Raw genomic sequence first — 24,052 nt, 5'->3', positions numbered from 1 at the left:
GGTCTTGGACTTAGATTTGGACTTAATCTTGAGCTTGGGCTAAACTATGTTGTGTTGGGTTTAGCTTGTGCATGTGTTGGAGAATTGGACTTGAATCGGGTTGTAACCCAACATTAGTATCCATTTTATGACATATCTAGTTGGTTTATTCAACCATCATTATATACATATTTATTTATATATTTTAAGCACATGGGAGGTTTAGACCTTTGTAACTCTCATCTTTTTATGATAGAGTTGATGACCATATTAGTGGCCATAGGTTTTCAACCTTTGTAACTCTAGCCCTAATAGCTAGAGTTGATGGCTTTGGTTAATGGCATTAGATGGCCCTATTGATGTATAGCCTTCATGGCTAGGGATCCCCTACTTGTATGAATAGAGGCATTTTCCCTCCAACTTAGTAGGATAATTTTTGGAGAGGTTTTTGATGGAAAATGGAGATGGTGTTTTGAGATAAAAACTTGGAGATATATTTTTTTTTTCCCACCAAAGAAAAATTTTCCTTTCTTTTGCTAGCCCCTTCTTTGGTTCTTGTTAGAGAGAGTGCAACCATTATCAGGTTTGTCGAAGCTATTCAGAAGGTGCTTTTGCAATAGCTGGTTTCGACCATCATATCTTGGGAGACAGATGCCGATATACCTCCAACATCCATCGGGAGGCAATGAATCTAGAAGTGTATTATTGGCTAAACAGACGATTTTGGATGCAACAATGAATTTCATTTTACAGATTTAGACAATTTGTAATTGTAACAGTTGCATTTCTATTTCCATTTTTAGTGGTTTTAATTTCTAATTTGTAATAGTTTCACCATAGTGAAAGGAAAGGTGGAAGAAAAGAAATTATAAACCTTCAGGTTTAAAGAAAGTCTTTGGGATTAATTTTATTATTCCCAAATTGTTTTGGCTTTCTATAATAGAAACCAAAGTTTAGCTTTGGCTAAAGAGTATTTCTTATTTGTTCAGAAATGGCAACTAAGATGGATTTGGTTTCAAACCTTTATGGTTAGAGGAAGTCTTTGGGTTTAATCTTTTTATTCCCAAAGTGATAGGAAACCAAGTTTTGAGAAAGTCTTTGGTTATAATCAGATTATTTCCAAAGTGTTTTGGTATTTGGGAGAAGAAACAAGATTTTACCATCAGCTAAAATATTTCTGATTTTTATTCAGAAATTATGGGTTCCATTTCGAGAGTACAGATTAACTTTTATGAGTGGTGTAATTGTAGTAACAATTGGGGAATTGATTTGTTTTAACCTAGTTTATCTCCTGAAAAACTTAATTCTAAATTTGTTTCCCATGGACTATGAGTGAATATGCTCTTGATAGTTTTGTCTAAGGTTAACTGGGTCTTAAATGGGATCGGTGTGACCCCTCCAGTCTTCCTGGAAACTTTCCTGACCATGTTTCATTCTAGGGTAAGTGAGTTTTGAATTAAATTTCAGACTTTGGATTTTCTAGTGTTAAGTTTAGTTTCTGGAAAAATAGAATAGTGAAATTCTGTTATGATTTTTCAGAAATGGCTTCAAGAGGTGATAACAGAAAATGTTGTTCCACCTGACAACCTTAAGCCTTGTAGGGTTCTTAAAAAAAGATCTAGAGAGATCAAGTGTGATTAAAGAAAATCATAATATTGCATGATAATATCTCTGAATTAATCAGAGGCAATTAGTTTGTTAGCCTTGTGTCAATTATAACATGTATGATTGCTATGTGACTTTGTTTAAAAGCAAAGATGAGATAGCCCGTTAGGGTATGTGAATATATTTTTGAATTTTTAAATTCGAAATATATTCTTAAATTGGTGGCTCCTAGTGAGTATAAGATCACTGATCACAAAGCTAGAAAACTGATAGTTCCTATGGGGTGTTAGACCACTGGCTACTCAATTATGAGATTGTGGTTCCAAATAGTAAATAGATTACTGATCATATGTTAAGACATAATGGTTCCTAGTAGTAAAAGAGTCTACTGATCATTTGTCAAGACATGATGATTCTTAGTAATGAAATGGTTTACTGATCATATGTTAAGACATAACGATTCCTAGTAATGAAATGGTCTACTGATCCTATGTCAAGACATTGTGATTCCTAGTAACGAAGTGACTACTGATCACATGTCAAAACATTGTGATTCCCAGTAGTGGAAAGTCTATTGACAACTTGCTAAGAAATTAGTGATTCCTAGTGATATGACTACTGGCCATGTTATGAAGTTCTGAATAGTAGACTATTGAACAATGGATCTGTGTTTCCTAATAGTAAGGCTATTAGCTTCAGAGTGACAAGTTGGAGGAAATTTGTTTGGTGCATAATTATTGTGACACAAGGAATTGTTTAAAGACCCTGCATGAATTTTTGGAAAGGCTAAAAGCCTTCGTATAAATTCTACAAATGTGGGGGTGTCATGCAAAAGGTGGCGATACCTAAACTTAAGCGGGTCGGATAGCCCTAAAAATCTGTTGACTTTGTGTTCAATGGTTATGCACAATATAGTATTGCATATCGATTTTCTTGTGGACAAATCTGATATCAAATTTACACAAGAATACCATCATGGAATTAAGGAAACAATTTTAATAAGAAAAAAGATGAGCCTAGAAGATGTTAAAAGGCTAGGACTTTAAAGTTCTTCTGTCTAATCTTCTTAAACTTATATGGTGGCTAGTGAGACTAAAAGTTTCTTTGAAACTGTGATTTCTCTATAAAGAAGTTATTAAATTAACTTGATCTTACAAAGGTAATAAGCCTTGGAATGCAAGTGAATAAAAGCCGATCAGACAATCTTGTTATCAAAGGAGGCTTGGATTACTTTGGTACGTGATCACCAGTTATGATGGGTGTAATCATAATTTTACGAAATCTGGAGTTATATCGAATGGGTGTTAAAGATAGCTTTCCAAAATGAAGATTTAGTTAACGAAACAACCTAAAGGGTTTTTCACCTTGAGGATAAGGAAAGCCTGTAAGCTTGATAATCATTTTATGATTTGAAATAAGTACTGAAACAATGGCATGAGAAATTTGACAACACTATGTTGTCAAGAGGCTTTTAAATAAACAAGAATTGACAAATATGTATATGTCAAAGACACTGACAAATAGATATGTCAATTTGTGTCTGTATGATTGGTAATTATGAGAACATGTTCAGAATTACCAAGAAGTTGTTAAATTCTAAGTTTGACATGAAAGATATGAGGCTTACAAATGTGATTACCAGAACATCTAGTAGTATTGTGCTTTCTTAGTCTTATTATGTTGATAAGATACTTGAGAAATTTAATAAATCAAATACAAGTGTGTCGAGGACACTGGTAGACTTAAGTCTACATTTGGCTGAGAATAATGGTGAGAGTGTATTTCAACTAGAATATTCTCGGGTCATTGGAAGTTTAAAGTATATGATGAGGTGTACAAGGCCATGTATGGCCTACTCAGAAAGTAGGCTAAGTAGATACATGAGTAATCCCAACGCTTATCTTTAGAGGGCATTTGGGCGGGTACTAAGGTACTTACAATGAAGCCGGGATTATGGGTTGCATTATCCCAGTTATTCGGTTGTACTAGAAGGGTCCAGTGACGCCACCTGGATATCTGATATAAAGACGATAAATCCATTAGTAAATTTGTTTTCACTATTAGAGGTGCAACTGTGTCTTGGAAATCTTCCAAGCAGATGTGTATCATGAGATCAATGATGGAATCAAAATTCAATGATTTAGATAAAACTACTGAAGTAACGGAATGGCTTTGCCATTTTCTTGAGAATATTTCATGTTGATCAAAACTTGTGCTTGCAATTTTGTATACTTTGGGACAATCAATCAAGTATTGGTAGAGCACAGAGTAATACGTATAATGGAAGGTCTAGACATTTTAATCAAATACATAATTCCATTCGATGACTACTCTCTTGTGTTGCCACTATAGACTATATATAGTTTAAGGACAATATTATAGATCCGTTAAGCTAAGAGTTAAATTGAGAGTTAGTAAGAAGTCGTCAAGAGGAATGAGGTTAAGGCCTTTAGTGAATGTTACCGGAACGGAGAACCCAACCTAATTGACTAGGGATCCCAAGATCTAGGTTCAAAGGGACAACCTAATTGCGTGTAACGTATAAGTCACTGTGGAGGTAAATCCTCCTGCCCATTCCTTTATACAGTGATACCCTATGGGATGGGAGGTTAAACTGATGCCTTTAATGACCTAAGTGCTATGAATAGTCAACCGTGGTATAACGAGATACCTTGTATAGGTCACCTATGTGAGTTCGAAGTGGGGTCGCTTCTTTAAGAATTGACAAGGCTGAATTCTTTAAAAATATTCATTGAACCAGACTAGTGTTCCAAGGCCAAACCGGACACACCAGTGAGAACTAGAATAATGGTTAGAGTAACTCCTGTGTAAGGTCTATTGTCTCAATTTACACAAATGGCAGAACAGTTCCAGACATCACGTTCACTAGTCAGCCAGTAAATTCGATAGGCTTTTACTACGAAAGATTCAAGGCCAACAGGTACCTTTTATGATGCAGGGTTATTCTGTGTGCTCTCCCTCCAAGTCTTTGTTGTTAAACGTTGTTCATTTTTCTTCATTCGGCCAATTTTATTAATATGGGGAATTGTTGGAAAATAATGGTTTTCCGGCAATTTTAATTCGAAATTAAAGTGGGACCTAACCGTTGATTGATGTGGATATGAGTGGTTTTGTATTCTCTTAAGTAAGAAGATTGCAATATAAAAATAATGAGCCAAAACCATTGAGTTATGACTAAGAATTGTCTCATAAAGTGGGTGTCAATAAAGTTGGGTTTAAATTTGGTCTTAGTCTTAGTTTGGACTAGATCTAGGCTTGTGCTTGTGCATATGCTGGGTTTGGTCTTGGACTCAGATTTAGACTTAATCTTGAGCTTGGGCTAAGCTATGTTGTGCTAGGTTTAGCTTGTGCATGGGTTTGAGAATTGGGGTTGGATCGAGTTGTAACCCAATATTAGTATCCATTTTATGAATCATCTAGTTGGTTTATTTAACCATCATTATATACATATTTATTTATATATTTTAAGCACAAGGGAGGTTTAGACATTTGTAACTCTCATCTTTTGATGATGGTGTTGATGACCATATTAGTGGCCATAGATTTTCAACATTTGTAACTCTAGCCCTAATGGCTAAAGTTGATGGCCTTGGTTAATGACATTTGATAGCCCTATTGATGTATAGCCTTCATGGCTAGGGATTCCCCTACTTGTATAAATAGAGGCTTTTCCTCTCCAACTTAGTAGGATAATTTTTGGAGAGATTTTTTATGGATAATGGAGATAGTGTTTTAAGATAAAAAGTTAGAGATGTTTTTTTTTCCCACCAAAGAAAATTTTTCCTATCTTCTTTTGCTAGCCCCTTTTATGGTTCTTGTTAGAGAAAGTGCAACTATTATCAAGTTCTCCGAAGCTATTCAGAAGGTGCTTCTGCATTAGTTCATTTCAATCGTCGTATCCTAGAAGACAGACGCCAGTATACCTCCAGCATCTATCAGGAGGCGATGAATCTGTTTTAAGAAAACTATGGTATCACACAGGTTTCAGTTTGCTTATTTTTTTTTATCATTTGTTCTTAAATTTTTCAAAATTTAGTTTACAAAGATGAGTTCTAATATTTAATTATCCATATTAATAATTTATTCCATTACTAATATAATCTAATTCATTTCTGTATTTTTAGTTGCGTAAATTATTATATGTATTTCATTTTTTAATAAAGAAATTTTTTTTGTCATTTCTATTTAATTCATTTTATATTTTTTTCTTGTATTTTTATGAAAAAATACCAACACTAAGTATTATTAATAATAGATGTATGGTAATATATTTGGTAAAATTAAAAAAAATAAATAAATTTGCATAAATTACCAAAACTATCTTTCTATTGAGCATAATTAGATTGTGTATGAAGTTTTTATAATTATAATTTTTCCTACCAGAATTTGTCAGATAACATAACAAATATTATTATTTTTATTATTATTGGTCTTTCTCCCTCTCTCTTCCATTTGTACTTTCTTTTTTTTTTTATAATAAAAAGGCTTAAATTTTTATATATATATTTTTTAGATACATAAAAATGGATATGCAGATAGGTTACTCCAACATATCCACCAGGGAGTATTACCCCTTAGCACCTACAACATATCTGCAGTGAACCCTACCGCACCTACGTCGGGGCCGAAGCTTAGGCCCCCCTCGTGCTCCAGGTGCTAAGAAGTATGTTTAACCCCAACAAGGGACTATAGAGACTCGAACCCAAGGCTTGAGCGAGGGATTCGAAAACCAACCCCCTGTTGGTTAAATTTTTATATATAGTTTGCTTGTTATGATGGATTTTGCTTGTAGAAAGAACTTATGATAGTGGTAGCAAGGAATTTTGATGATTGGTTTTGTCTCTCTCCCCCTTGTTTTCTGTAACGCCCTCAAATTAATACCAAAAAAAATCCATCACTTTAGACATGCATTGATATAAAAGAAACTGACCATTTCTATTCATCAGAGTAATTCTTACAACTGTATTACATGTTAACAACAAAAGCAAATGCCCTACGGGCTTACAGCTTTCCAAGTTAACACTTGGTTACAAAAGAAGGATACTAACTCAATACATATTAAGCCCTTGGCTTGAATTTACATGTAATACATCAAAATAGACAAAAGGAAGAGTCTTCAACTCTCATCATCATCCAAGTCATGTCCTTGGGGGTGGCATATTACCTGTACCTGAAAATAATGTCCCATAAAGGGTGAGCCAACGCCCAGTAGAGATATGCTAAACACAGTATGAGCAATGACTAAGACATTAGCAATTGATAAATGTTCAACTTTCATAAACCAATTCATAATCCCTTTCCATTTCATGACCACTATGTTCATGTTTCATTTCAGTTTCCATTTCTTATCAATTTCACAATTTACAACAATGGCTCAGAACCTGGCCAACCACTTATATGAGACGATGACTCATATTAAACATTTCCCTTATACAATAGATAAACACATTGGTTATATCAACATCTCAACAGATACGCATACAAGCTATATCCACATTCAACAGATATGCATATTAGCTATATCAACACTTCCAATGACAAGCATATGAGCTATGTCAACACTTCCAAAGATAAGCATATGAGCTATATCAACACATTATCTGACAAGCATATGAGCTGTATCAGTGGAGTCCATCCCCTATCTCCTCCCACACAACATCTGGTTTAGAGGTCCATCCCCTATCTTCCCCTAAACCGTGGAGTACATCCCCTATCTCCTCCCACACACACAACATATATACACAAAGGTCATATACGCAATCCATCAATACATAACGTTAATGTATTCTACCAACCGTCATACTCTATGACATATCCAATTGATTAGTTTTAGTTTGCCTAATCATCATGCATTGTCTACAACAATCAAAACTACCCTCCACCGGTAGTCCAAGCAATTATTTCTAAACAGATAATAAAAGCTCCAACAGATAAAAATATCAATGTTTTCAAAAATGGGCGATTAATAAATCTAACTCCACAATTCAACCATATAACGAACCAATTTCATTATTTTCAACTCAATTCCATATAGCTACAATTTTCCCAAATTAATTATACTAATTAATTTATTCCACAAATTAGGGTTTTCTACCCCATTTCCCAATATTGACCCAATGGCCTATAAATCCATAACTAACAACAATATCATTATTTTGGAACCCAAAACACATACTTTTGAATCAAAATAACAAAACCCCTTTTTAACATTTTCAAGTCCTAACTTCCCAAAATCAACCATTTAACAAAATACCCAAATATCTAGGTCAAAACCCATAGTTGTGAGTAGGAATCCCTACCTCAAGAGATGACACCCAACGAAGAAGATGGTGGAAACGAACTTGCTCCAAACCACGAGTTTCTCAGATCAAAAGATAGCCCTCGACGATCAACAACCTTTTTGTAAAGGCCAAAGGTGAGGAAACAACTCTTGCTAGATCAATACCTAGAGAGAAGGCAAGGTTCTAGAGAGAGAAGCTCTCAAATGGCTTTTTAGAAAGTAAGCGAGAGAGAGAGAATGCAAAAAGTGATTTTAAAATGCCCAGCTGCCAACTGATATACGACATTCTCGCTCGAGCGGAGAACATAACGCTCAAGCGTCAAGAACAAAAATCTGGACACGCTCGAGCGCAAGAAGGCCCGCTCGAGCGCCAAGACACAAGAATAAAGCACATCCGCTCGAGCGCGAAAACCAGTCCGCTCGAGCGCAGATTTCCCCCTCCCAGAACTTATACCCAGAAAGTGCTACCCGCTCGAGCGCCAACAAACCCGCTCGAGCGCTACCGCCTGAGCGTAAAGAAACCCGCTCGAGCGTAAAAATCACACCTACAGAAGTTTTGTAGGGACACGAAATACTGGGGGTGGGCAATACCCGCTCGAGCGCAAGAAGACCCGCTCAAGCGGACCGCCTAAAAACTGGGCAACAAGGAATTGAAACCAAGGCCTAACCAACCTATAACAATTCTGCCCAAAACATCCTAAAACTCAATCAAGCGGAATTAAAGGACGACAACAAGATAGATACAACTACCAACTTCACGGAACCGAGTCCTGAATACAACAGAACAGTAAAGGGACAACCGGGATCGCTATAACCTCCCCCTCTTAAAGAATTTCGTCCTCGAAATTAAACACAAGTTTTTTCAAAAACAAGTTTTCTTCATTCTCAAGGGTATTACAACATAATATTAAACAACCCGACCCATTACCGGTCAATCCCATCTCTTTTCAAGTGGCATTACACATTACACATAACAACCTGCATTATCAACATGCATTCCTTTGAAATCTACCAATTTCAACCTATTTCTCACAATTTCTTAACACATGCAATATTAATATTATGTTTGCATTATCACAGTATACTCAACATACACAATGTTAAAACAATTTTCTATTAACCAAAACATTCACAATGTTTTACAACGTGAGACACATACAATGCTCTTAACGTTCAACAATATTACAAAAATTCCATTACATGGTCACACATCAACAAACAAGTCCGGATATTTCTCGCGGACTTCCAACTCACGTTCCCAAGTGGCTTCCTCCACTCCGTGATGCTTCCACAAAACCTTCACCAAAAGAATGGCCTTGCCACGCAGGACTTGATCCCGCCTATCCAAGACCCGAACCGGTCTCTCCTCACACGAGGCATCCTCATCTACCTCTATGTCGGTCCAATCCAACACATGGGACGGATCCGGCTCATACTTCCGAAGCATACTAACATGAAAGACGTCATGCACTCCGGACAACTGCAGCGGCAAAGCCAAACGATAAGCCACTTCCCCAATCCTCTCGAGGATCTCAAAGGGACCAATAAACCGAGGGGATAACTTCCCACTCTTCCCGAACCTCAACAGACCTCGCCTAGGTGATATTTTCAAGAAGACATGATCACCTATCTCAAACGCCAAAGGCCTTCTCCTACGGTCGGCATAACTCTTTTGGCGACTCTGGGCTGCAACAAGCCTCCTACGGATAAGCTCGACTTTCTCCGTCGTCTCCCTAACCAACTCCAGACCCAACAAAGGTGCATCACCCACCTCGGCCCAACACACTGGAGACCTACAAGGTCGGCCATACAAGGCCTCAAACGGTGCCATACCGATGCTAGACTGAAAACTGTTGTTGTAGGCAAACTCTACCAAGGGCAAATGCCTCTCCCACGTCCCACTGAAGTCAAGGACACAACCTCGAAGCATATCCTCAAGGATCTGAATAGTACGCTCGGATTGCCTGTCAGTCTGAGGGTGATAAGCCATACTAAAAGTTAACTTAGTGCCCAAGGCACTCTGCAAACTCTGCCACAACCTAGCAGTAAAACGAGGATCTCTATCTGAGACGATCATCACTGGGACTCCGTGCAATCTCACGATGTCCCGAATATACAAGTCGGCGAGATGATCTACCGAATCTCTCACGCGCATAGGAATGAAGTGCGCCGACTTAGTCAACCGGTCCACGACCACCCAAATGGCATCACTACCTCGCTGAGTCCTCGGAAGACCTACAACAAAGTCCATAGTGACATGCTCCCACTTCCACTCGACAATAGGTAAGGGTTGCAACAAACCCGCTGGCCTCTGATGTTCGGCCTTCACTTGCTGGCAAGTAAGGCATTTAGACACGAAAACAGCCACATCTCTCTTCATACCTCGCCACCAAAACTGGCGACTCAAATCCCGATACATCTTAGTGCCTCCCGGATGCACCGCAAGGCGTGAATGATGGAACTCTCGGAGTACTTCCTCTCGGCAAGACTCCGGCACAAACAAACGGTCTCGGTATCTCACACTCTGGTCGGGATACACCGTCAAACCCTTCTCGACTTTCCCACTAGAGATCTTCTCTCGGAAGGACTCTACCCCAAGGTCACCTCTCTGTGCCTCTAACACTCGGGTCACAAGTGTAGGTTGCGCAACAACAGAAAACAAGGCCGCAGCCTCAGCTGATTCACCCAGAAGCAAGTCAAACTCGCCAAGCGCACCCAACATCTCCCATTCCCGGATGGCGATACAAGCTACATCACTAATGGATTTCCTACTAAGGACATCGGCCACAACATTGGCCTTTCTCGGGTGATAGTGCAACTCAAAATCATAGTCCTCAATGAACTCCATCCATCTCCTCTGCCTCAAATTCAAGTCTCTCTGTGTAAACAGATACTTCAAACTCTTGTGGCCCGTGAACACCTCGAACCTCTCACCATAAAGGTAGTGCCTCCAAACATTCAAGGCAAGGATCACTGCTGCTAACTCTAGGTCGTGTGTAGGGTAATTCTTCTCGTGTATTTTTAACTGATGTGAGCCATAAGCTACCACTTTTCCCTCTTGCATCAACACACAACCCAAACCCTCTCGTGAGGCATCACAATAAACCGCATAACCCAACCCTCTCTCTGGAATAATCAAAATCGGAGCGGTGGTCAATCTAACCTTCAACTCTTGGAACGACTTTTCACAAGTCTCACTCCATACAAACTTGACCCCTTTCCGCGTCAATCTAGTCAACGGCGAAGCTAGCCTGGAGAAATCTTTCACAAACCGACGGTAATACCCAGCTAATCCCAGAAAACTGCGGATCTCAAATACACTCTTAGGCTGTGCCCAATCTTACACTGCCTCTACCTTGGATGTGTCAACAGACACCCCTTCCCTGGAAACCACGTGGCCTAAGAACTTGACTTCCCCTAGCCAGAACTCACACTTCCCAAACTTGGCATACAACCTATGGGCTCTAAGCAACTCTAGCACCACTCTCAAGTGTTCCTCGTGCTCATCCTCAGAAGGCGAATAGATAAGAATGTCGTCCACGAAAATGACTACAAATCGATCCAAGAATTCCCGGAAGATCCGATTCATTAAGTCCATAAAGACTGCCGGTGCATTGGTAAGCCCGAATGGCATCACCAGAAACTCGTAATGGCCATACCGCGTACGGAATGCCGTCTTAGGAATATCCTCCTCCCTGACCCTCAACTGGTGGTAACCCGATCTCAAGTCTATCTTAGAGAAACAGCGGGAACCCTTCAACTGGTCAAACAGATCATCTATATGGGGCATAGGGTACTTATTCTTGACCGTAGCCCGATTCAACTTCCGATAGTCTATACACAATCTCAAGGCACCATCTTTCTTTTTAGCAAAGAGGGCCGGTGCTCCCCACGGCAAAGCACTAGGGCGAACAAAACCCTTATCTAGCAATTCCTGGAGCTGAATCTTCAATTCACTCAACTCGGCTGGGGCAAAACGATAAGGTGCCATAGAAATCGGCGCTGTGCCGGGCACTAAATCAATAGAGAACTCTATCTCTCAGTGGGGTGGTAGACTAACGAGGTCCTCGGGAAAAACATCCGAATACTCACAAACCACCCTCGGCAATAGAATCTGGGTCTCATCACACTCACTATCGATAAAGCTAGCAAGTAGATCACTAAGCTCTCCCCGCCCTTGCGGATCATACACCGGTGGCAACACGCTACCAACCCGGTCCCCCAAGAAATGAAAACACTCCCCGCTCAAGGTACATACAGTGACCCTCTGGCGGTAGCAATCAATAACAGCTCGATATGACGATAACCAATCCATACCCAAAATAACATCAAAACCCTTCATGGGCATGACCACAAAAGGAAAAGGAAAAGGAAGCCTATGGTCGGCGACCTCTATATCACAACCTCTAACGCCTTGTTTCAAGATCAACTCACCACCAATAGGCGATACCACACATACAGGAGATGCTAACTGTGCCAACTCCAATTCCAAAACAGATGCAAATGCAGCAGACACAAAAGAATGAGATGCACCCGTATCAATCAATACACTAGCAACCGAGTTGCAAAGCAGAAAAGTACCTCTCACTACTGATGGAGCCGGTACTAGGTACTGCGTGGTAACAGCATACACGCGCCCTGTAGGCCCCTGATCCACCTGCTCACTCCTAGGAGCAAAGGACTGCTGCACTGATTGGGATGACGAAGCTCCCAGATTGGCCCTCAAGGCCTGCACAGACTGAGCCGGCTGATAACCCTGCGTCTGTCTAGAACCAGACGCTCCTGAAGAAGCACTCAACTGTGGGCAATACCTCTTCAGGTGCCTAGGCTGACCACACTGATAGCAAGACAAAGGCTGGCCCCTACCCTGACTCTAGCCCTGAGGTCTAGCTGAAGAAGAAGCAGCTCGCTGACTCCCTCCCTTCTGCGGGCAAATCGAAGACTTGTAACCCAGCTGGCCACAAGCAAAACAAGTCAAGCCTCCCTAACTACCTCTCCCAGAGCCCGCGCTCGGCACTAGAAAGGTCGAGCCACACCACCCTGAGACTGCTGAGTGTTAGAACCCCTCTGTCTCCTGCCATCACCCTGACCATCTTGGCTCCTCTTGGAGCCTCTTTGCCCCTCATCCTCCTCTTGCATCATGAGCTCTATATAAGCTGCAGCATCCACCAAATGCCTGTACTCTCGGATGAAAGACCCACCAACCCTCAACTTGAGGCCCCGCCTCAACTTCCGCTCAAACTCATAGCAACGGCGTTCTTCGGACGCCACCAACTCAGGTGCAAACCTGGACAAACTAGTAAAAATGGCCTCAAACTCTACCACAGACATACCCTGCTGATTAAGTCGGCTAAACTGATCCCTCAGCTTCTCCCTAGCCACTGCGGATAAGAATCTCTCCTGGAAAGCATTTACAAACGCCTCCCATGTACCACCAACACGAGCCTTCTCGTACTTCCACCATTGACCCGCATCTCCCTTCAGCTGGAAGGATGCCAAGGTCACTTTCAGTGCCCCGTCCTCGATGCCAAGCATCTCGAACGTCTTACTCATTTGTTCCAACCACTCGTCAACCTTCAGTGGTTCCTTCGGATCCCCAACAAACTCATCCGGGTTAGACCGGAAGAACTCCCTCTTCAAGAAAGAAGGCCGTGCCTCAGCTGCCTAATTCCCAGCTCTGAGAATGCCCAAAGCTCCTGCTATCTCTCGTGCCAAGGCACTCATAGCCTGCTGACCCGCTGGCTCGACCACATTGGCCTGACCAACTCCCTCCTGCATTGCCGGAACCTCCTCCGGTAAAGGCATCTCCTGCTTACCACGCCTGCCACGCCTACCGCGTCCTCGTCCTGACATCCTAATAAAGGTAACCAAGACTATTAGCACATCCACAAATGTGTCGAAGCTATAACACCCTCGTCCTAATGCATGGACAACTGTAATTCACTCCACGTAAGCACATAAACACATAAGCACTTACGAATTTCATTTCCGGATAATGGTAGTTCCGAGGCGTTACTAGAGTTCCGGTTAGAAACAGCATTGATCAAGTGCCTTTCCAACAAGACTCACAGAAACCCAAGGATCCAATCAACATCCTAGAAACTAAATTCCATACCCACATAGTCACATAAGCATGTTATCAATTAAGCACATAGTATATGACACTACACCTAAGTCTCTATCAAGCGAGACAAACCCATTGTGATCCTAATCACTTCCCACGTACCCAAAGTATTCGAACCCGGTACGCTCTGATACCAAGTTGTAACGCCCTCAAATTAATACAAAAAAAAATCCATCACTTTAGACATGCATTGATATAAAAGAAACTGACCATTTCTATTCATCAGAGTAATTCTTACAACTGTATTACATGTTAACAACAAAAGCAAATGCCCTACGGGCTTACAGCTTTCCAAGTTAACACTTGGTTACAAAAGAAGGATACTAACTCAATACATATTAAGCCATTGGCTTGAATTTACATGTAATACATCAAAATAGACAAAAGGAAGAGTCTTCAACTCTCATCATCATCCAAGTCATGTCCTTGGGGGTGGCATATTACCTGTACCTGAAAATAATGTCCCATAAAGGGTGAGCCAACACCCAGTAGAGATATGCTAAACACAGTATGAGCAATGACTAAGACATTAGCAATTGATAAATGTTCAACTTTCATAAACCAATTCATAATCCCTTTCCATTTCATGACCACTATGTTCATGTTTCATTTCAGTTTCCATTTCTTATCAATTTCACAATTTACAACAATGGCTCAGAACCTGGCCAACCACTTATATGAGACGATGACTCATATTAAACATTTCCCTTATACAATAGATAAACACATTGGTTATATCAACATCTCAACAGATACGCATACAAGCTATATCCACATTCAACAGATATGCATATTAGCTATATCAACACTTCCAATGACAAGCATATGAGCTATGTCAACACTTCCAAAGATAAGCATATGAGCTATATCAACACATTATCTGACAAGCATATGAGCTGTATCAGTGGAGTCCATCCCCTATCTCCTCCCACACAGCATCTGGTTTAGAGGTCCATCCCCTATCTTCCCCTAAACCGTGGAGTACATCCCCTATCTCCTCCCACACACACAACATATATACACAAAGGTCATATACGCAATCCATCAATACATAACGTTAATGTATTCTACCAACCGTCATACTCTATGACATATCCAATTGATTAGTTTTAGTTTGCCTAATCATCATGCATTGTCTACAACAACCAAAACTACCCTCCACCGGTAGTCCAAGCAATTATTTCTAAACAGATAATAAAAGCTCCAACAGATAAAAATATCAATGTTTTCAAAAGTGAGCGATTAATAAATCTAACTCCACAATTCAACCATATAACGAACCAATTTCATTATTTTCAACTCAATTCCATATAGCTACAATTTTCCCAAATTAATTATACTAATTAATTTATTCCACAAATTAGGGTTTTCTACCCTATTTCCCAATATTGACCCAATGGCCTATAAATCCATAACTAACAACAATATCATTATTTTGGAACCCAAAACACATACTTTTGAATCAAAATAACAAAACCCCTTTTTAACATTTTCAAGTCCTAACTTCCCAAAATCAACCATTTAACAAAATACCCAAATATCTAGGTCAAAACCCATAGTTGTGAGTAGGAATCCCTACCTCAAGAGATGACACCCAACGAAGAAGATGTGGAAACGAACTTGCTCCAAACCACGAGTTTCTCGGATCAAAAGATAGCCCTCGATGATCAACAACCTTTTTGTAAAGGCCAAAGGTGAGGAAACAACTCTTGCTAGATCAATACCTAGAGAGAATGCAAGGTTCTAGAGAGAGAAGCTCTCAAATGGCTTTTTAGAAAGTAAGCGAGAGAGAGAATGCAAAAAGTGATTTTAAAATGCCCAGCTGCCAACTGATATACGACATTCCCGCTCGAGCGGAGAACATAACGCTCGAGCGTCAAGAACAAAAATCTGGACACGCTCGAGCGCAAGAAGCCCCGCTCGAGCGCCAAGACACAAGAATAAAGCACATCCGCTCGAGCGCGAAAACCAGTCCGCTCGAGCGCAGATTTCCCCTTCCCAGAACTTATACCCAGAAAGTGTTACCCACTCGAGCGCCTACAAACCCGCTCGACCGCTATCGCTCGAGCGTAAAGAAACCCGCTCGAGCGTAAAAATCACACCTGCAGAAGTTTTGCAGGGATACGAAATACTGGGGGTGGGCAATACCCGCTCGAGCGGAAGAAGACCCGCTCGAGCGGACCGCCTAAAAACTGGGCAACAAGGAATTGAAACCAAGGCCTAACCAACCTGTAACAATTCTGCCCAAAACATCATAAAACTCAATCAAGCGGAATTAAAGGACGACAACAAGATAGATACAACTACCAACTTCACGGAACCGAGTCCGGAATACAACAGAACAGTAAAGGGACAACCGGGATCGCTATATTTTCTATTTTTCTTTGTTTTTTATATTTTATTAGAATGGTTTAAAATTTATCCAATTTTTTATTTTTATTTTTATATATGTAGATTGGTTGCTGTGATAGACTTTAGAGTTGTAAAAAAAAGTTGGGGTGATGGTAGTAGTAATAGTTAAAGTACATGTTTTAGGGGTTAAGGTGATATGATCCAAAAAAATAAAAAATATATATATTTATCTCAATAAGTATATTAGGAAAATATTATTCATATTTGTAAAATTTGATTTGTCAATTGATAGTTAATTGATACAGTAAGATACATTTAAATTGATATTAAATTGTAAGTGTTTGATATTTCTAAAATTTTATGTGATGGTCAACTGCCATGGACATGATTAGGTTAATCAATACAAATTGAATAACAAGTTACCAACGTATTTATGTAAATATTTTCAAAATTGATAAACAAATATCGTTAGTATTTTTTAATAATGAAAATAAGAAATATTTATGTATTTATTAAAAAATTTAAAAATAGAACATGAGTCATGTTATAATTAAAATTTCAACATAGATTAATGTTTTTAGTTAGGTCCAAGCGTAGGATTATATATAATTAAAATTTCATTTTGACTTTTCTTTTAAATTTTAAATTAAATGTAACTTAATATGGTTACAAATTTTATTTTGAAATTCTATCAACAATCACTACAAGAAAACAGCCCAAATAACACGTAACGTTTTGCGACGGTATAGGTACCGTCGCAAAAAATGGTCTTTTGCGACGGCATTTTCAAACCGTCTCAAAAAATAGTCTTTTGCGACGGTGGTGACCCCGTTGCTAATGCATATATCACAAAAAAAAACATAAAACATTTGCGACGCCTGATGTACCGTCGCAAAATATTTTTTTTTTTTAGACGGGAACATTTAAGGCTTGTTTGGTTTGTATTTGAGAAACATGTTTTGAGATAAAAAGTACGAAAATTTGTTTGGTTTGGTTTTTTTCCAAAAGATGTTTTGAAAAATTATTTTGAGAGAGAGTTTTGAAAAAAGTGATTGATTTGATGTGTATGAGAGAGAGATTTGTTTGGAAAACTTGTAAACCAAACAAGTTTTGGAAAAAAATTTGGGAAAATTTTGTTTAATTTGATTACTTTTGAAAACTTATTTGTAGAGAATTTTTCCCAAAATTTTTTGAGAAACACAAACCAAACAAGGCCTTACTGTTGCAAAAGCCTTATTAAAACGGCGTCGTTTTATGTGATAGGATTCATCATTTGTGACGGTTTAAGTACGCCGTCGCAAAAGGTAATGAAAATTTTCAATCCCGCTCATTTTAGCCTATTCACGGTCTTGTGTTTCCCCAAAACCCCCAAACCTTTCTGAGCCAACCCAAAATCCCTAAAATCTCTAAAACCAAAATCCCCAAAAGCATCTGATAAAAAAAAAATAAAAAATCCCCAAATCCATTTTGAAGCAAAATCTCCAAAGCCCTTGAGCCAAAATTCAACGACGGTGACGGACGACAACGGTGATCGACGACGGCTAGCAGCTAGGGAGCAGCGAAGCAGAGTCAGATGACCTAGGGTGAATCACGAACCAACCAGAGGCCTAGGATCAGAAGCGACAAAGATCATATTATATACATATATAATATGTATGTATAGTGATATATAGGGAGAGAAAGTAAAGAAACACGTAAACTAATATGGTCCGTGTATGCAACTGAAGAACACAATTCTTCTTCTTCTTCTTCTTCTTCTTCTTCACTCTCCTCATTCCATTCACCATCGTTTTTCTTCGATTCGCAAATCGCTTCTGTTCCGATCGAGTCTCTCTTTGTCTCTACAAATGAAGAAGGAAGCTTCATCGATTTTATTGACCTCGGAAGGGCGCAAAGACGTCGATGAGTTCGTCGGGGTGAGCCTTTCTTTTGCTTGGTTGGTTAGTGAGAAAATGTATATGATGAAACGAAATCAAATTCTTTGAATTTTTGTTTTTTTGAGTATTCGGCAGAGTTTCGTAGAAAAGATGTGTTTTCATATTGTCAGACGAAGTGAGGGTTTATGTATTTTTTTTTCAGATTAGCAAATCTAGACTTCAGAGATCATTGGATCTTTGGCCATATGATACTGCAGGTTGTGTGTTTGACTGCTATTTTATAGTTCACATCTTGTTTTGTTTTGATAATATTTAGGTGGAACGATTGCTAATCGTCTTTTTTTTTTTCCCTTTAATTTGTTTTGTTTTTGGTTTATAGGTTGCAGGTCACTGGAGTTGGCGTTTTGCATTCTTTGGGGAGGCAATTGTGATGGTTCCATTTGCTATTCTAGGTTTTGTTATAAAACCTTTGCAGTTGAAAGGTATATGTTGTGTTGGTTTTTTTTTTTTTTCATGTAATCTATTAGCATTTCCTAGCTATTTGTAACTTGTGGATACAGGTTTTTCCCCTGCTGGATCAAAAAAAGCATTGACTGGTACAGAGATAGCCGTCATAGACCTTAAAGGTGCGACACGTTATGATTACTGTGCATGGGATCTTTTCAATATAATTGCACTTTTTTCCTTCTCTCTTTTCAGTTTACTATGGCACTATTATGTAAGAACCAATGTACGAAAGCCAAGATAATGGGTGCTATTGAGAACATCTACAGTAATCCAATATACATCAAGCACATGTCACTGAATAGTTTTGACAATCTTGCTCCCACACAATAATGCCTCAATTTGCCTAGTTTAAATATTTTTATTGATTTCATTTGAATCCATAATAATCAACTTGATTACCTTGATAAAATAGGTGATCGACAGAATTTTATTCTAACCACTACTAAGCAATGTGGTTTTGACTCAAAGTTTCTGAATAGTATTTTGAATCAGTGATGCTGATCAATCCTTGTAATGGACTTAAAATAGAAATTTTTGATAATGGAAAACAATCCTTGCATTGTGTGTAGCAAGTTATTGTCTTCTTTTTAAGAACAGAGTAATTTTTCTCAAGGGGTGACAATTTGTGTCTTTGGATTATTAGAGGTCATGACTTCATGATATGACAAGTGCTATATGCGTCCGGCCTTGTTGTGGGTGTTGAAGTCACAAGAATCAACCATTCCTCAAAAAAGTAGGGGGAAGGATACCTACCTACTACATCTCCTAGACTCTGCGGTGAGTGGGAAGCACTGTGCAAAATCAGATGGGAAAGACATAGCAAATGCACGTTTTTGAAGGACGTGCTTTTCTTTTGTTATGGCATTTCAAATGGATGGGTGGGGTGGGGGGGGGTTTAATCAGTTAAGAAAATATTCCACTAGGATAACTTAATGGGTCTGTTCAAAAATAATTTGAATATGAATTTGTTAACAACCGAAATTGATATGATTATCTGATATAGTCCAATGAGAAGTAATTAAAAAACCTTTTGAAAAATTTATTCGATTAAATTAACTAAACTTGAATTATGATATTTGGTTATTTATTATATAATTTTTGTTATCCATATTACCTATATAAATATTTTTCCACGACCTATTATATATATGTATATACATCTACTTATAAAGACCGTAATTGGATCTGGCCACTCTAAATTTGGATATGGATCATTACCAGGCCAACACTTCATACTCCTTTTACCAAATCTGATTAATTAGATTGGATTGGGATTAAAATTAAATCTACTGATATACCTAATTCCTTCACTTCAGTCTCCAACCGTATTTCCTCAGTCAAGGGCTATTCAGCATTTGATTGAAAGTTAGTTAATGATAACTGGGGATTTTAGCTTTAAGCTTTTCTTGTTCATACATTTATTCAGCTTATAGTTTCCTCTCTTGCCTGTAATAATTTGATTGATACTTGATATAAATACAGATGACTTAACTGGTAAAGATGGCAGGCTATCGGTAAAGGAAGAGTTCATTGATCAAGGCTCAGAAGGACCTTCCAAGTGATGGCTCTCTTCCTGCTGCTCATACTCTGTTGTTTATGATAGCATATGGTTGGGAATGAATTTATGCTGCCTTCTAAGCAAATGTCATTTGTGTTGTTGGATTTTACACAAATTTTCAAAACAAAAAGAAATGATGGTAGTTAGTACACTTGTTGTCTGATTCAACTAGCTTTGTAATGTACTCATGATTCTAATTATTTGTCTTTTTATTTCTTATAATGAAAAAGCAACCAAACTCTGCTCATGAAGATTGTGATTTTTCTACTTGGATTGGATGCAGCTAGCGTAAGTGAAATAGAGGCTCTTTATGAACTATTTAAGAAGATTAGCAGTGCAGTAATTGATGACGGTTTAATCAACAAGGTTCGTCTATATCTTTGTGGAAAATTATTGTTGCATGTTTTAACATGTTAAGATGATATGCTATTGTAGTACTGCTCTTAATAACCATGAATTTGATGCTATTCTTTATATTTTCTAGTGTCAATGTGTTGTTACCTCTCCACAATCTAACTCTTGTTTCTTGAATGCTTTCTTTTTATATAATGTTGCAGGAAGAGTTTCAATTGGCGATATTTAAGACGAACAAAAAAGAGAGCCTGTTTGCTGATCGGGTATTTTATTTTTGACTACTATTATTCTTGTTGCTCTTGTTAATGCTCACCTTCACTAGACATTCTCTTAAACTAGTTTGCATGTGTTCTTTTTCTTGCACTGCATTTTCTAGAGCATCATGAATTATGAACTTTTCCATACACAGACTTTGTTAGTGATAAAAAAAAAAAAAAAAAAACATGCATATTATATATGTAGGTATAAGCACAGTCATGTATAGATGCATGTTTATTTGTGTGTTTGTGCCTGTTTTAAAAGCTGCAGACTAGGAATATAGAAATATTTGTGTATTTCTATGTTGAAAGTGAATTACGTTGGAATCACTCATCATTGTGTTGATATATAGTTTATAGATGCTTCAGAACAAGTATGCTAAATCTTCTAAAGCTATTCTCATCCTAATTTTTTTAATAATTTCAGGTATTTGACTTGTTTGACACAAAACATAATGGCATCCTAGGCTTTGAAGGATTTTTCCGCGCACTCTCTGTATTTCATCCGAATGCGCCTATCGATGATAAGATTGAGTGTATGCTAGAATGCTCTACAATATTGCTATGATGATGGGAATTTTTTGTTGTAGTTCATTTAGTCTGAAATTTCTAGTTTGCATTTTCATTACACCAATAATTTTGTGTTGCAGTTTCGTTTCAACTGTACGATCTCAAGCAGCAAGGTTTTATTGAGAGGCAAGAGGTAACTACTTGCATTATCATGAACTGTTTTGAGACCTAAATTAATTAAATTTGGACTTTCTATAGGCTGTGATGGCTTCCATTATTTTCACTTTTCTGTTTTTCACTGGTCTTAATTAATACTCTACGATCACTGAAATCTACTCTATTGTTTTCTTATTTGGTCTAGTGAATTATATGAATTGCTAATAGATACCAATATCTTATCCCATGAAAAATCCATAAACCGTGACTTGACTTGAGAGGCATTGCTGAAAAAAGTTTGCTTTGATGTTTAATTTTCAGTAACTTTTCCATTTGCTAAGACACAATTTGTTTTTTTTCCATGGAGCACAATTCACATAGGGACAGTACGTACACAGAAAAATATCAACTAAGGTAAGAAACTATAAAGCCAAAATATGAACTACCATTGTTGGGTGGGAATATATTCTCAAACGTTCTTCTAAGCTGTATTTCTTTATTATTGGGTTGGAGCCTTAAAAACAATGTAGGAACTGTAGGTTGAATGGATAAAATGATCGTTGTATTTTTACTAGTTGTTTTGTTAAAAGTTTACTTTGCAACAAAGATTGAATGAAATAGAAAAGGTGTACAAGAGGAAAATAATTCAGAGAAGGCATCAGACCATTATGGACCTAGTGGGTGTCGACTTTTTATGTTGGCCAATAATTTGAGTGACATAGAATAAGCATATGTCACTCTCATGTGAGTGATTTTGCACTAGAGCAATTCTTGTTTGAGCTAAGCCAATGGAAAGGAATTATAGTTCGCCAATATACTTTGGTGTTGGGCATACTATGGTTGAATACTAGATGTTAAGGCATTTGGTTTAATGGTTTTCCTCTTTGTTCTCTTTTCGTAGATTTAGCCTTCAATAAGAAAGATGTGACACAGTATAGTTCATGTTATTTGTCTTTAATGTCTGTCATATTTTTTCAGTGTTTTAGATTTTTAATCGACTTCCGAAATGTAGGTGAAGCAAATGGTAGTGGCAACTCTTGCAGAATCTGCTATGAACCTTTCAGATGATGTTATAGAGAGCATCATTGACAAGGTGCTCCCTCAACCTGAGTTAATTAAAGTAACATCTATTTATCAATGTAAGAGATTTAGCCTAATAATCCACCAGATAAGAAAACCCAAACCTGAAGAAGATAGACAGAGATGGGAAGCAATCTATTCATGATCTAATTTTTGCCAACCCATATCTCACTTTGTTAAAAGAAATTGTTATAAATTGTGACATGTATGGACATAATGTTCTTTCCTCAAAACAATCAGTTTTAATGCCATCAGAGTCGTGAGTCAAAAATAAATAAATAAATATTCCTAGAACCTTTGGCTGTAACAAAAGTATGAATCCTTATTCTGCCAATTTTTTATATATATAATAGTTAATTTTTTATGTTTTTCTGTAATTAAAATATTGACACAATTATATTGTCATTAATTATTTTTATTTTGATATTTTCAGATATTTCCGGAGTAGCAGTTTGCTTCTTGTGGAATGCAGGTGTGTAAAGATTAAAATATTAATCCACAGAAGAATCATGACGAAAACTTTTGTTTTTAATTTACGTTATTTAGATTTGTGAACAACATTATGTATGTATTATGCAATATTATGTATTGAGATAATTTTGCTAATGTATTGTTATGAATGGAAGAATATTTTCATTATGGATGAATTTTTATTTATATACTGGACTTTTTATATTATTATGTAATTATTGATTTTTTTTTATAGTTATTTTTCATTTAATACAGGTCATTTTCATATTTTTAATAATTTTATTACAGTTTTTTTTTTTTTTTTTGAGACGGCAGCACACACACCGTCTCAAAAAGAAAAATACAACCATGGTTTTTTGCGACGGCAGTAATGCTGTCGCAAAAGATAGGGCATTTGGTTGAAAAGGAAGATTTTTAGCGATGGTGTTATTTACCATCGCCAATAGTACTTTTAGCGACGGTATTTGTGCCGTCGCAAATAAACCTTTAGCGACAGTATTTGTGCCGTCGCAAATAACCCTTTTAGCGACGGCAACACAGTGCCGTCTCAAAAAAACTCAGATTTTCACGCGTTAATGGCGACAGCATTTTTCCGTCGCAAAAAGGCATTTTTGCCGTCGCCTTTTTTTGCGACGGTGTTATACCGTCGCTAAAACCCTTTTGCAACCCCCTTTGTTGCGACCCCCCACTTGCCGTCGCAAAAGGCCAGTTACCGTCGCAAAAAATCTTTTGAGACAGTGTTTTGAGTATTTGCGACGGCATTTTACCGTCGCAAAAAAGCAATTTTCTTGTAGTGAATTTTATTTATTTTTCATTTTAGTTAGTTATGGCTAAATAGGCCAACAGTTTTACACCACATGTATATTTTATTTTTCAAAAAAATTATAAATTGTAATTAAGATTATTAAATAAATATAAATG

The 24,052-nt window shown here is 37.9% G+C and overlaps 1 protein-coding gene across 7 annotated transcripts; it reads left to right on the top strand.

Annotated features, from left to right (window-relative positions):
• Window positions 1–17,674: 17,674 nt before the first annotated feature.
• Window positions 17,675–23,317, top strand: LOC114261799 (calcineurin B-like protein 3). Of its 7 annotated transcripts, XM_082892745.1 has the most exons (10): window positions 17,675–18,277; window positions 18,441–18,495; window positions 18,618–18,720; window positions 18,799–18,864; window positions 20,587–20,669; window positions 20,861–20,920; window positions 21,342–21,450; window positions 21,565–21,617; window positions 22,593–22,673; window positions 23,094–23,317. In XM_082892745.1, exons 1-10 carry the CDS (start codon window positions 18,264–18,266, stop codon window positions 23,106–23,108), a joined length of 639 nt encoding a protein of 212 aa, XP_082748871.1. In that variant the 5' UTR covers window positions 17,675–18,263; the 3' UTR covers window positions 23,109–23,317. The 7 variants fall into 7 exon arrangements, 5 of the variants coding, with proteins under 5 accessions (XP_082748871.1, XP_082748872.1, XP_082748868.1 ...); XM_082892746.1 differs by lacking the exon at window positions 22,593–22,673; XR_014342835.1 differs by lacking the exon at window positions 18,441–18,495 and having other exon boundaries at window positions 17,713–18,277; window positions 21,565–21,994.
• Window positions 23,318–24,052: the final 735 nt, after the last annotated feature.

Source organism: Camellia sinensis, chromosome 10 (genome assembly GCF_055761805.1).
Source record: "Camellia sinensis isolate YWXY chromosome 10, ASM5576180v1, whole genome shotgun sequence".
Taxonomy (NCBI): domain Eukaryota; kingdom Viridiplantae; phylum Streptophyta; class Magnoliopsida; order Ericales; family Theaceae; genus Camellia; species Camellia sinensis.
The sequence above is the reverse complement of the archived record's forward strand: the minus strand, read 5'-3'. Positions and strand labels throughout refer to the sequence as shown.

Coding starts and splice junctions, on each gene's coding strand:
- LOC114261799 (XM_082892742.1), top strand. CDS start 18,077: ATGCAACTGAAGAACACAATTCTTCTTCTTCTTCTTCTTCTTCTTCTT. Junction 18,721..18,798: donor AAAACCTTTGCAGTTGAAAG/GTATATGTTGTG, acceptor TTGTGGATACAG/GTTTTTCCCCTGCTGGATCA. Junction 20,921..21,341: donor AGAGCCTGTTTGCTGATCGG/GTATTTTATTTT, acceptor TAATAATTTCAG/GTATTTGACTTGTTTGACAC.